General features: G+C 34.8%; 1 protein-coding gene across 1 annotated transcript in view; it reads left to right on the top strand.

Moving 5' to 3' along the window:
* Positions 1–15235, top strand: part of LOC106469811 (uncharacterized protein CG43867-like) — a 206013-nt gene that overhangs the window by 128343 nt on the left and 62435 nt on the right. The window contains exons 15-19 of the mRNA XM_022399301.1: positions 6873–6953; positions 10259–10426; positions 11089–11194; positions 11586–11698; positions 12754–12927. Of these exons, the coding sequence (XP_022255009.1) occupies positions 6873–6953; positions 10259–10426; positions 11089–11194; positions 11586–11698; positions 12754–12927 (642 nt within the window). The remainder of the gene's footprint in view (positions 1–6872; positions 6954–10258; positions 10427–11088; positions 11195–11585; positions 11699–12753; positions 12928–15235) is intronic.

Below are 15235 nucleotides of genomic sequence, written 5' to 3'. Positions count from 1 at the left end.
CTCCTTGTGTAAAAGACAATAGATCGTTCCTTTAACGTATCTAATTCGCTTTTAAATTTACTAATGTTTTCCATTTGTACCGGTGGGTGGTGATGACTAGCTACCTTCCCTCTAGTCTTTCACTGCTAAATTAGGGACGGCTAGCTCAGATAGTCCTCGTGTAGCTTTGCGCGAAATTCAAAACAAACAAACTTTTTTTTTGTATTTCTACTTGTTAGCATAAAATGTCGCAGCTCAACACAAGTTTTCTTTTTCATATAAATTGGATGACGCTCTTTTAAAATGAATCAAATTTTAAGTAATCCAGATTATCAGAATAACTTTTTTCTTCTTCTTCCAGATAGAAGAAGAAGTTTCTGGTGAAGAACAGACATAGTGGAATTAATTTCGACGAAAAAACCACCTCTCGGAACTCATCATATTGTTGTTACCGAACGTCACATGTTTAATGAACGAATAAGTAACAATAATTAAGAAGGTTAAAACAAAAAATAACCACAAAGTTTGTAAAGATTGGTGTATATTAATATATAAACTTGCTACATAATATAAAAATCGTGATATTTATTAATCCTAGAGTTACCGATGGATAACAGCCTCAAATGGCTTTTCCAACAAATTTTGTAAAAATCATTTATCACCAAATTATTTGCGGGTTTATGATTTGTTGGTTACACGGTCTCTAATAATCGGTGATTTAAGGGAAAAGATTTAAACACACCAGCGGTTTTACATTTGATTACACTATTAAACACACCAGCTGTATTACATTTTATTACACTAATTACTGCTATATATTACACCTACAAAATGAGTGATTTCACTCGAGTTTTTCCATCAGTTCTTCGTATTGAGTGATGTGACAGGCAATAAAAAACATAAAATTACTCAATATTTGCCCCGCTTCCCCCCCCCCCCCTCATCGCTAGTGTAAAACAAAAACAAATCGGTAATTTTAGGGTTAATAAAAACCCATAGCGACTCGAGCTGTGAACAAATGTGTAGTTCAGATGAACTGGAAACACCATTTTCTTTCAAAGGAAGAGTATAGTTTAGAGCACAACCTGCTTGTAGTTAACGAGAAACAAGCTATGATACAGTCTTTCCATGCTATCATGTGATAAACAGCCTGTCAATATACTTTAATATGAACCATTTCTCGCACACGTGATGTGGTGTATGTTCACAACCTACAATGATGTTTGTATATGCTGTTTTTAATCTCTGCATTTAGTTGAGGTATCCGAAGTGAAGCAAGTCTATGCATATCTGATATTTTTGTGAAAAACTAGCTAGTCACGTATAGGATAACATACTGAGATAAAAAGACTGGTGTTTATTGAAGATTGCTCATTTTCTTTTTTGTTGTTTATTTTCAGTGTACCGCGAACTTAAAGTTAAGTAAATATAACAATATACTTTTCTCGAACTGTTATTAAAACTTTCAAACCTTTTTTTGTGTCAAAAAATACAAAAACTCCTAAGTTAGAAGAGAATAAATTGAGCTGTGAAGTTTTTCATATCTGTAAAAAAAAAAAATAACCTTGTTACAAGTTTTTGAATACAAAACGAAACGGTATACGGTTTGATGATGTGATCAGAAAAACAACAACCTGGTTTTGCTTTCAAGCAAGTCGGTAGACGTAACTGCAAACTACGTGACCGAACAAACACACACACACACACAAATTTGATGTCACCATCATTTTAAAATAATAAATACAATATTGTCTCCTATGACTTAAAGTAGTCACATTTGATCTATTAATTATTATGTGGGAGAGATGATAGTACTTTTACGTGGCGTATTTATGGCTTAATCAACCCTTTCAGTACTTTTAGGTTGTATTTGTCCCGGCGCATATTTGTGCATGGCTGGTTTATAATACTGTAAGATGTTCTTGTGTTAGCTTCGCCTTAAAACTTACATAAATATAATACCCGCTGGGACATGTAACCAAACAACAATAACTCGGAACTTTCTGTTTTAAAATACAAAAATCGTACTGAAAGCACTTAAACTGTGGCACGTACAAACTCAACAGAGAGCGCCACCATACAGAATGTATTGGAGTTTTATGTGGAGTAAAAAAAAAAAAGCAAAAAAAAAAAAACCAGCGTTGATATGTGTCGTTTTCGAAATCCTGCAAGGTCAGTTCAAAAAGACTATATCCAATTACCAGCACTTCAAGTGATTGGCTTCGCACACAATCTTACGTCAAAATATATTATACAAGTATGTAAATATCCTTGTTGGGCCTTCAGTTTCCTGTCAAATATCACATTCTCAGGAAATTGGCCGATTTATATATATACTAATATTTGCCTTGTTCTAAGTTTGAAACCTGGGAACGATAAGAACGACTTATTTTGTTATCTTAATTTCTCTACTCTTTCTCGTTGAGTAGAGGATATTAAAATTGTGAACATTCCAATTTTCCTTTGAAATAATATTGGTGAAGTAACTATCTTTAAAGATAGTTGTGTAGCAACATCGCTTCCCATCCTTCAAATGACCACAATATAGTGTCATGGAGTGAACAAATTTGAAACAGTCAAAACCGAAAGTCGAGAAACGAGTGTTTAACAAAACTGGTGCGTATATTCAACCTCTTTCTTACTGTTGTTTGTGGGTGTTATTGTAATACTTAAATAGTTTTTTTTTTTTAATACGAAGCTTCACAATAGGATATCTGCACTCTATCCGCCATCTACAGTCGAAATCCGGATTTCAGAGTTGTAAGTCCGTAAACTTACCGGTGATACACACATGTAGTTATACACTCATACATGATGTGTAGCCCCCAAGTAGCACAGCGGTGTGTCTGCGGACTTACAACGCTAGAAACTGGGTTTCTATATCCGTGGTGGGCAGTGCACAGATAGCCCATTGTGTAGCTTTGTGCTTAACTTCAAACAACAACATACTGTATAGTTAGATAAGTCTACGTTGGTGGTAAAACCAGTGTAGGAGCTCGTATCGTGATACAGAAGTGAAGCCTTAATTGAGCATTTATGTTTTAATTTTTCGATATTCAATTAATTTTCCCAACATAAAAATCATTGAAAGTATAAATACCAATAAGAAATAAACAAAAAAAAACTTACTTTAATATATTAATTTACAATAATTAGTTTATTTTGATTGTGGGGATGAATGACCTAGCATCAATTTTTGCGATATAAAAAAGAAGTAATATATTACGTAAAAAATAAAATTAAGAAAAATATATTTAAGATTTTGTTGTATTTAGTTAAAAAACAAGATGAAATTATAAAGTATAATGATTAAATGTTGAGGTTCCTTTACACAACTAATCATAAAACTAATATTAGTAGAATATACTGTTACGTCTCCGTTTGTTAATTAACTTTCCGTAACTTCGTTCCGACGAAATTTTAACGACACAAGTCTTTACTTAATAAAACTGGTTTATTCTTTCCGAATATAACTTTACCGATACACTCAACTTCAACAATCGCGCTAAACAAACGCTATAACAACGAACGTCAATAATACTGCTGACTGCAGATCAATTACTCACTGTCTACACACACTACATTGCCTTTCTGCGTCACGTTGTCCCTTCTTATATATACCCGCCTACCCCATCTAGCAAACACTAGAGCATTCCTGAAGAAACAAGATAGTTCTAGAAACGTGTCGTCACAGTGGTCATGTGACTCGCTGACGCAACAATACATTAATATTGCAGGCCTACAACTAACACTAATATTTTAATACGTATATAATTGTTGGGATTCTACATACAATGACCAATTCAACAGGTGGTTAGGGCGTTCGACTCGCAATCTGAGGGTCGTGGGTTCGAATCCCCATTCCACCAAACATGCTCGTCCTTTCAGCCATGGGGGCGTTATAAAGTTACGGTCAATTCCAATATTCGTTGGTAAAAGAGTAGCCCAAGTGTTGGCGGTGGGTGGTGATAACTAGCTGCCTTCCCCCTAGCCTTATACTGCTAAATTAAGGACGGCAAGCGCAGATAGCCCTCGTGTAGGTTTGCGCGAAATTAATAAAAAACAATCAAAAGCTGATATTAAAGTATAAATATACATTTATTTACTAATTGAACGTGAAAAAACCAAGATTTTGTCATAAAACTCACGTCAACTGCATTTTCCCCCACATTCCTCTTTATCTGTCCACTCAAGTTCAAAATAAGAGATGTGTAAAGACTGTGTTGCGTCTCCGTTCGTTAGTTAATTTTCCGTAACTTCGTTCCGACGAAACTTTAGCGACAGAAGTCCTTTCTTAAATAAAACTGGTTTATTCTTTCCGAAATTAACTAACGAACGGAGACGCAACAAACTGGTGTCAGAAGTGGGATAAAAAAATGAAAACGAGAAGCGGCAAATCAAACTACAGCTTAGCAGACTTGACGGCAGCAATACAAGAACAGCAAAAGAAACAAGAAGAACGAGAAGAGAAATTACAACAGTTGTTAGAGGAAAAAGAAAAGAAACAAGAAGAGAGACAACAGCAGTTGCAAGAAAACCTGCAACAGTGGCAGCTCGAACAACAAAATAAACAAGAAGAGAGATTACAGCAGTGGTTGGAGGAAAAAGAAAAGAAACAAGAGAAATTACAGCAGTGGTTGGAGGAAAAAGAAAATAAACAAGAAGAAAGATTACAGCAGTGGCAACGGGTTATAATGTGACGGTCAATCCCACTATTCGTTGGTAAAAGAGTAGCCCAAGAGTTGGAAGATTTGATATTATTTTGGTGATCATGTTGTACTTCTTCATGTCGAATGGGTAGTTTGTTTAAGAAATTTGTCCACAGAAGCATTTATATAAGACTAGACAAGTAAGCAAAACATGTAGGACAGTCAGAATCAAATTTAACAAAACTGGGTAACAAACTTCACAGTGAATTGTAGACGTATTCTAGTGGGAGAGGTATCTACAGAACCCATAAAGATTTAACTGCTATTTGCAAACCTGTTAAGTTACAACTTATAGTTAGAGCAGATAGCAGTTTAGACATATAATTCTGCGAATTTAAAAGCATATCTTTCACTTTACAAATGATATTGGCAAAGTAACTTAGGTACCGTATATATATATATATATATTCACAAGTTTATACAGGGTTAAGTATGTTATACTGTAACGACTTTGAATATGCACAACAACAGGTGACGTGACAACAACAATCGACATAAAGACGCAGTAGAATAGCATGGAGATATTTTGGAGATAGCTTGATGCCACCAAAAATTGGACGTTTTTGGGAAGAGTATGAATCAACCCCTTTCTGACCAAAATATTTATTCATTCAGATCATAAACATGTGTTTATATCGTGGATATATAAGTTCCAAGATGGGATGTCCCTTGTACCTAATGGCATTTGCAAACAAAAGAATATTGATCAATTTGGAGCACCAAGACAATCTACAAAGATTCTTGCAACAAGTTGTATCCTAGCTGTGTTATCTGAGTGTTGCGTCTTATAACAGGTGAGAATCCAGGAACACAAGGGTGAGTGACAAAAGCCGTCCACATGCCCCAGATAACAGTACATATGAAGAATCATCAGTAAACAAGGCCAATAGAGTGCGGGTTCGCCAAGATAAGGCTTCCAATCATACCTTCCTTATGTCTTCGTATGGAATACCTTTAAATACTCATTTCATGTTCCAGCTGCTTGAAGTATGCGACGATATATTTGTTCAGCCGTCAGACGCAGTGGCTGAATTTATCTGTGATTAAACTGTTGAAATGGGTTCTGGGAAATTGTCGTCCTCTTACACTAGATGGATTATGGAAAACATTCAGAAATATATGGTGTGCTTTGAACATGGCAGTCTTACAAGAGAGTCTTTTGCAATGGAACTACGCTGTATAATTTCAAGATACACCTCCAATCATGCTCTATATGTGTCGACATAAACTGTAACGATGTAATGTGGTACTAATATCGTTAAAATATAACGTACTCAACCTTCAGTATTACTTAAAAGCCATTGATTCAAAGACTGGGTACCTTAAATACTGAATGTTTTCACTCCTGAACCCAAAATAAGATTTTTTATGTATTTTGTATGCAAGTTATCTTCTATTCGTACATCAATGCTCATTTTGCTAACATTATTGGTTATATTTTTGTAATATTGATAATATATCTACTTTTTAACTTTTATTATCTTTTTTTGTTTCGTATTCTGATAATTATTTTGCATTATTAGCTTTATCTATGGATTAAGGACTAAGCTGAATGTCGTAAGTTGGCCGAATCTCGTGAGAAATTATTGGGACTACGGCCGAAAACATCGCTAACAATGAGGGTACTTTACTGATGAATCAATGCATTCTAATCATTATAAGTAGAAATGGTATATTAATGTATCTGTATTATTTGCTTAGTTCTGATCTAAGTAGGTAACTTGTTTTGATCAAAAGTTAATCATAGCCCTACCTGTCCTAATTAACTGTGAGATTATTTGTGAAAAGCCTATATTTTTTATACATAAATCACTTATCAATAAGACTCTTCATATTACTATATACAATTTACCAAAGTGAAATTGGGGCAAACATGCATTTTTCAATACATAAGTTTTGTCTAAGTTTTTTTAATTAAACTTTTATATACTCATTTTTCGTCATTTCAGAATATAAGCCTACATACTGCTGTGTTAGATAGTGATATCAATGTTATTAAGTAAAGGAGTTAAGATTTACATCAGTTCCGCAAGATACACATAAACATAAATTGGTATTGCTGTCTAAAGTGAATGCATTTGTATTTACATTCTCTCGATAAAACTCCTCCGCTTGATATACACGCATACGTCTTCACTTATTCTCAAATGTATGCTCGTCTTAATGATAAATTACTTCTTTCAGGTGAAACATGGCCATTCTCGACGTTGCTGGTGTGTTCTAATTGGCCGAATGTTTCTGTATTTCAAAACACCCAAAGATACTGTAAGTATGCTTCTGTTTTAGATGGCCTCTTATTTAAGTTAAATTATGGCGATCGGATGTTGATCATTGTCATAGTTAGTGGCTTGTAGGAGCACTTACATTTAATTGTTATTTGGTTGTTTATAATATATTTAATTACAAGATGCTGATTACTAACTAGCTTTTCTCTACGTTTCGGATACTAAGCTGCTTCCATTTTCAGGAAAGTACTGAGATGGACTATTTCTGTGATGATAGCAGGCACGATTCAATCCTGGGCCTTCTTCATAAAAAGTCTGGTGTACTATCCACTTATCTCCTCCATTAAGAGTTGAATTAACTGACCTATTTAAATGCTTTAAACGCGGATAATCAGGTATTTCGGGCTTTTTGTTGCCCCCTAGTGGCACAGCGGTATGTCTGCGTACTTAAAACGCTTGAACCCGGGTTTCGATACCCGTGGTTAGCAGAGCACAGATAGCCCATTGTGTAGCTTTGTGCTTAATTTCAAACAAACACACTTTGTGTTAGGTTGATTGAATGTGTTATCAGTTTGGTGCGTGTGGAAAACCTCCTTTATCTTTCTTTTTCGTGTGTATGTATGTTTCGTTCGCCATTAGCTTAGTATTTTTCTAATTTTTTGTGTAGTATTTGTATGTGGCACGATGGGGTATCTATATAAATATAATAGTACTGTTTGTTGTCTGTCCATGTAACTACTTCTCAGGGTGTGGATGGATCTTCACTAAAATTGGTATGGAGGTTCATTAGGTCCATGTGGGGGTACATACACATTTTCAGTTTTGCATTTCGCGGTTTTTATGGGCGTTTTTTATCACTTCTTCGCATCCTGTTGTTGGATCTTCACCAGATTTGGTAAAGCCCGGCATGACCAGGTGGTTAGGGCGCTCGACTCGCAATCTGCAGGCCGCGGGTTCGAATCCCCGTCACACCAAAACATGCTCACCCGGTGTCCGGACTTGGACGCCAGTCCTACTCCCAGATACACACCTCCAAAATAATTTGGAGGTGTGAGAAACACCATACGTAACTACTACCAGATTTGGTATGGAGGTTCATTGAGTCCATGTGGAGATACATGCAAGTTTTCGGTTTCACATTTTGTGTTTTGCAGTTTTTATGGGCGTTTTTTACAATTACATATAAGGGAAGTAACTTTTCATGTCGTAAGATAACCTTTCATTAATCATGAATTCACATAACTTCCGTCGAGTGGACTGGTACTTCAGCTAGTTGCTGATAAGTTAATACTACATAGTCTTGTATGTCTATTATGCTACTGAATTCTAACTTTTTTGGTCGTTTGTGTTCCTATAGTGTATTGTACTCCACATCCACGAAGTATATATATACAATAAATAGTGCTTTTGCTCTTTTTTGGGGTTTGCTGTGTACTAAATGCGTTCGTATTGTGTGTTGGCTTCTGAATATTTTTCTGATTTTTTGTAATTTATATTTCTTCTGTATGCTTTCAGAGAGATCTCTTACATAGGCGAATATCATTGTATATAAGTAATTTTCTTTCTCTTCGTTCTTAGTTTCATCTTTTTCAGTTTCTTCTTTACTAAATGTTCTTGCCTTAAACTCAAGGAGGGTCGTTTTTCTTATTTCTTCTTAACCTCTTCGGTGTTCTGAAAGTTAGACAGTCTATGTCATCTGTCTTTACAACTTTGGAATGATTTGATTTATAGTTGATGTATTTATCCGTACTTGTTGGTTTCCTGTAAATTCCTGAGATACATGTCTTGATAACTATTACATTTAGCAATGGGAGCTTATCTTCTTATATTTACAGTGTGAGTTGTATCGTGGGGTTGTTATCCGTTCTGGATTATTTTCTGTATAGTTTTGTGACCGTATTAAGAATGAGCCGTCAACATGTCTAAGATAAATCCTTAGACTTGGATCGACTGTTCTGAGGACGTTATCTTTGAAATGTTCCATATAAAGGTTAATGAGTACTGGTGATAGAGGTAAGCTGATTATGCTTTCGTGTTGTTGGTAGTACGCTAGTGTATTGGTTGGATAAATCGAAAATGATAAATATGTCATATAAATCGGACTGAGTTCTTAACATGTGAGGATGTTTTACATGTTAGTAGAGATATTATATCCATACTGAAGATATCCAGCTAATAGAAGAAGACATGTTGAATCTCTGTAGTTAAGTATGAGACAGAGAAGGTAGCCTTGCTTGTGAATTGTAGGTAGATTATAAATGTGTGGGTTTTGATTGTTTCATTTCCAAGTTCTTAATCGTTATCTCTTGAGGTATAGTGTTAGATTTTGATTTTTAATTTCTAAATTCTTTATCATTATTTCTTGAGGAGTTGGTTGTTGTTTTTTTCTGAATGTTAACGGTTGAGTCAGACTTGATATTTGTATAGTGGCCATCTTCAGTTAGAGTCTGGAATTTGGTGGAGTATCTTTCTTTGATCATATTTAGATATGGTTATGCCTAGACCGTAGAGGTCTCTAATGTGGTCATTTAGCCCATTGCATAAGGTGTAGTTGAAGCGAATAACTACACATAATTCCAAGTAAAACAGACACATAACTCCTAATAATACGAGGCTTACAGATAAAATAAATGTTTGTTTGTTTGTTGTTAAACAAGAAGCTACACAATGAGCTATCTGTGCTGTGCTGTGCTCACCACTAAAGTACATGCCAGTACCTTGTTTGAAATATGTCACAAGCTCCGTTTGCCCGGAGGAGTTTTTGAATATTGTTTAATCCAACTTGACAATTGTTTATTTTTTATTGTAAATAATAGTTTGATCTGAATATTAATTCAACTTTACTTAACCAGTAATTTTTATATTTTTTTTAAACCTAGTTACCATCATTATTCTTTGGTCATGGCTACTGCACTGTTAATATTGTCATGCTCGATTCTTGCGCTTAATACACAGATTTGCTTAAATTAGTCTTCTTTAAACTGTTAGTCAAGGCTGGATGTTACATGTATTAACCATTTGTAAACACATTAAGTAGGTTGTTGTTTTAAATGACTATACAATGAATTATGTTAGTTATGATTAACGTGTTTTTTACTTTAAGTTATTGTGAAAGTTCTGTAATATCCTTACATCTTACAAATATATGTATAATTTTTATTCAGTCTCTCAAATCTGGCGTATTGAACGTAGTCTTATTTTATAACCGGTTATTAACGGTGAGAGATATTTTCTTTTAGTGCATGAACTAGGATTACTTATTTGCAAATACAGTTTACTAGATGCAGTTTGCGTGAAAATTATTCACACTTAAATAACGTTTTAAACATTTTTTTTCTTCTTCAGACTCCGATGGGTCAAATTAACATGAGGGATTCTCGAGTAGAGGAAGTTCTCCACGTGTCCGACAGTGATGAAGAGGAAGAGACGATGAGTAGATCAGAATTCACCGTCGGTATATTCTCTAATTACCAGGGACCAACCTACCTTTTGATGACAAACAAGCAAGAAATGGTAATATTTAACATTTTCATTGACTGAAGAAGGTCTTAACGAAAAATTATTTTTTTAAAAACTTAGAAGTTTTTTTTATGTGAGTATGTTTGGTTTTGATTGCTGTGCTAAGAAACATATCGTATATGAACTAAGAGAAAATATCACGATCTCAAATAGAAAGATTCGATTCTGCTGCACTTATTAAATTTCAGTTATTGTATGTAGCTATTTATCACAAACTTACAACGCTAAAATCCGGAGTTTGATTCCCCCGGTGGTTAGAGGACAGAGAGCCCTTTGTGTAACATTACGCTAAAAACAAACTATTGGAAAATCATGTGACTTTCTCTGGTAAAAAAAACAACAAATGTATTTATTTTAATAATGATAATTACGTTATATTAACGTACATCTTTGATCTTAGTTGTTATTGAATCGTCTGCCTGAAATAATTATACCGGAGGATTAACATTTTGACAGACATACACTAACCAAGGTTTGCTGTTTGAGCTTTTACCTGATTTTATGCGTAGATAATTAGACGTAATTCGTTTAATCTTCTCTTGTGCAACGTTTACTTTTCTTCTTATAATAAAACCTCTGTAGAGATTTTATTTAGACGTAATACATTCTGTTAGTGTGAGTTTCAATGCAAATAAAGGGGATTCCAATATTTACAGGACGCCTGGCTATATCATCTGACAGTAGTGTCCTCTGGCGAGAATTTAGCAGGAACTCAATACGAACAACTCATAGCAAGGCTGATGGAAGTTGATGGAGATGAAAGTAAGAATATTCATGATAAAATGCTTTATTGCAAAATTTTGATATTAATTGAAAAATAACTAGCAAATATGTTATTGCTGAAGACAAATGACAAAATACATGCTGCAATTTATAACTGTAAAGAAAATAATGCTGTACTTTTCTAGATTACAAGTAACTTGTATAAAAAATAAATAGCTAAACCTGTACTTTATCATTATTTTCGTTTTTACTTTTACCCAGCTTTAGACGTAAACAAAAATTTACCTATCTGTCACATAACAGAACCTTAGTTATGTGAACAGGACTTTATTTGTTATCTGTCGTGAACAAAACTGACCAGTGATTATTATGGAACGTTAGGCGACAAAACGTTAAATATTGCAGTTACTGTATATGGTTCTTCTTTCAGATAGTGTAATTTGGAGGCACCCTTTGTTACTGTTCTCTAAAGAAAACATAACGCAACCACTGACAACCTTACCGTCCGAACAACTTCAAGCCGAGGGGATCAAGCTGTTTAAGGTTTTGTATTCTGTAATAGTTTCTTTGTGGGTTATTGTATTCTGTAATAGCTTTTGTCTAGATTATTGTTTGTGTTTGGCAAACTGCTATCGGTGTTAATCATTCGTAATATAAATAATTTTTGTCTCTAAAACATATGTGCAGCGGCCTCTGGTAGCACATACATACAATTAGTAATGTAAAATACACAGTACAGTGTATGTTAGCTAAAGGAACAAAACACACACACAAAGACTAGGAAACTAATTTCAACACTTACATGTGTTCTCTTTATTTCTACTGAAGAGTCTACTGCAGTATTTCCCGAAGTGGGGGGCGTGAAGCTTTTTCTGGGGAGCCGCCAAAAAATTACCGAAAACAAAGATGCTAAATTAATTTTAATTCTAAATAAACAAAAAACTGATTAAAATTATGTTCAATTAATTAAATGATACAGTATGTCGAAAGGAGATGTTATTGTTTTTACTACGGCACTGTTTTTCAATCACCATGCTAAAGTTATAGGTTGGGGCCTCAAACATTTTTATTCACATCAAGGAAGCCTCAGACTAAAAGAATTTGGGAACCACTGTTTTACAGGACTGAAGAGGATACATGAAAGTACCGAATCTAGTTTTCTAGTCTTTTTATTAACATTTTGTTCCAAAAGTAATAAAAATATGCAATTAAAACCGATGTTCATTGACATCTAATGTTATTTTTGAACTACTGTTATTACAAACAGATGTTATATTTGAATTTCTTTTAATTAAGAAGTGGATACATGTTCTTGTAACTATTTATCCATTGACTAAATGTGCCGATACAAGTTAACGTGTACTGTTAAAAATACACAACGGATACATGACATGTTTTCTGGTATGTTTTTGCTTTCTTAGCTTGACATAAAAGCTATAGTTTTATACATGCTCTTATATTTCATACAAAATAGTGTCTTGCTCTAGCTATAAACTGTTCTTTTGTCTGAGTACGTAATAATCATCCCAGTTCATACTCTGTACAAATAACAGACGAAACACGATTACATATATCGGTGCTTTTTTTCCTTCTTCCAGTCCATCCAGCTCTTTATCTCCGTTTCTCTGGACACCTCGGGTATCGATTACCACGTGGCTCTTGCCCAGAATGCCTTGCTACAGTGCCTCACTACCCCTGAGCTACAGAATGAATTTTTTTGCCAGCTGATCAAACAGACGTCTCGCCACGCTTCCCACAAACTCGGAGTTCAAGTCAGAGTTCTTCTTAGAAATGTCGTCCTATGTTCCTAATACACTCTTCTCTGTCTGCTCACAAATAATGATGACTTCTTTAACATAATATTTTTATTAAATACTTTCCATATTCTCGTTGGTTAATATGTGATGCTACTTTTGTGGAAGTGTTCGTTCCCTGTGTGTGTAAATTCATCATGTTTTTTTGTTGTTGTTGCTCGATTAATTTTTTTCTTTGTTTATTGCGTTTTTTTTTTTACTTCGTAGGTTGTTCAAACTTCCCCATTTAACCATCCGTTTTTCCAGTCTTGATGTTTGTTTAGATTTTTACTGTCTTATATCATCCTAGTGATAATACAAGTGCGATATTACACTATAAGTAAAACCAATTTCAGTCTCATCATTCTTTACCTTCCCAGTAGGCCCGGCATGGCCAAGTGGTTAGGGTGCTCGACTCGTTGGTTCGAATCCCCGTCCCATCAAGCATAATGTGACGTTATATTGTGATGGTCAATCCCACTATTCGTTGATAAAAGAGTAGCCCAAGAGTTGGCGGTGGGTGGTGATGACTAGCTGCCTACCCTCTAGTCTTACACTGCTAAATTAGGGACGGCTAGCGAAGATAGCCCTCGTGTAGCTTTGCGCGAAATTCAAAACAAACAAACCTTCCTAGTATGGGTTTCAGTAAGAAGTGCTATTATAAACTGTTTTCGCAAGCAGCCCGTAATGGGCTAGATAAGAATGTAGTATCACACAGATATTACTGCTAAATGTATTATACACCCTTAGAATTAGTTCACTCTTGCTTTTACAGTAGTTTCACAGATTTAGCCCTTATCGCGATGATACACATGAACACAGACTTTCCCCATAGGAATTTAAAGAAACGCTGCAACAGGATAACAAATATATACGTTTTGTTGTTTGTTTTTCTGGAGAAGAAACATAGCTGCATATAGTGAAAGGTGGCAAGGATGTGGATCATTGTGAGCTTGAACACCCAGATCTGCTCTCTGATTACTACAATTATTACTTTCAGTTTGTGAGGCAAGCGAAAGGAGATTAAGTCTGGTAGTAGGTAGTAATTCCCACTACTACGTTGGTCTTACTTTCTCAGACACCTCCAAGACCAGGATACATTTTTCATTTTTTGGTCGTTTAACTTGTGTCCTGATGTTAGTCGTTTTTCTGTTTCTAAGATTCCTTTATTTTGTTTTATATGGAGAAAGGCTTTATCTTGAATTAGTATTTGTTTGTTATCAAAGGTTTGGACAGACTGTTTTTAATGATTTCCTTCTTTTTGGTGTAAAATGTTACTGAACTGTATTTCATGTTTTACATATTACACTATATATAATTCGCATGTTTAAACATGTAACCAAATGAAAAGAGCTAAATGTGTTCAAATATAGTTTCATTTAGGCATATCTGAGGTCATAGGCATCGATTTCGAGTGAACTTTAATATTTTAAATGGGCAGGGTCAACTCCCTCAATAAACATATAGTTTCATTATCATGACTACAAGAAAAGTTTCATATAAATAATTAAATAGATGAATAATTTATCTGCTTTATTTTACAAACTAAGCAAGGAACGTTCTTCACAAAAGAAATCACTTTTGTGAAGTGTGGCTAAACTGTCCGAGTTTGTGTGAGATAGGGAGTGAATTAAGTTTTTTACCTATCTTCTCGAGACTAAGCTGACCCCCACCCAAAGTTTTCATCAAAGTGCTCAAAAATACACAAAAGATACAGATATACAAACTGTCTAGTAACTATAATGTTAACGTTTGTAAACTAACGGACGTTTAATCCACAAAAACACGAATCTCTTAGGCTAGGATTAACTGTTACTTCCACTGTTCATTATACGAGTAAAATATTTACTAGAAACTTTGGAATTATAAAATATCGAATTACTTTGGTCTGGCTTTAGTTTGGAATTATGTTGCATCAAAAATTATTACATTGTTTGATTCTGTTTTAATCCTTTACATTTTAAATATCACAAATTGTGAGTTGTATTTGAAAAACTTCAGTTAAGTAGGCCCGGCATGGCCAGGTGGTTAGGGTCGACTCGCAATCTGCGGGTCGCGGGTTCGAATCCCCGTCACACCAAACATGCTCGCCCTTTCAGACGTGGGGGCGCTTGTGGTACGATCACACGTGTTGCATAATGTAGCTACAAAACCTGTGGCTCGATCACACGTGTTGCATAGTGTAGCTACAAAACTTGTAGATATATTCTGCTCCCCCCTCCCTCTCCATCCCCCAAAAAAGAAATGTGTGTTGAAATTTTTGTAGCTACATTATGCAACACGTGTG

The sequence above is a fragment of the Limulus polyphemus genome, unplaced genomic scaffold, assembly GCF_000517525.1.
Source record: "Limulus polyphemus unplaced genomic scaffold, Limulus_polyphemus-2.1.2 Scaffold99, whole genome shotgun sequence".
Classification (NCBI taxonomy): domain Eukaryota; kingdom Metazoa; phylum Arthropoda; class Merostomata; order Xiphosura; family Limulidae; genus Limulus; species Limulus polyphemus.
Note: the sequence above shows the minus strand (reverse complement) of the source record. Positions and strands in the feature narration are given on the sequence as shown.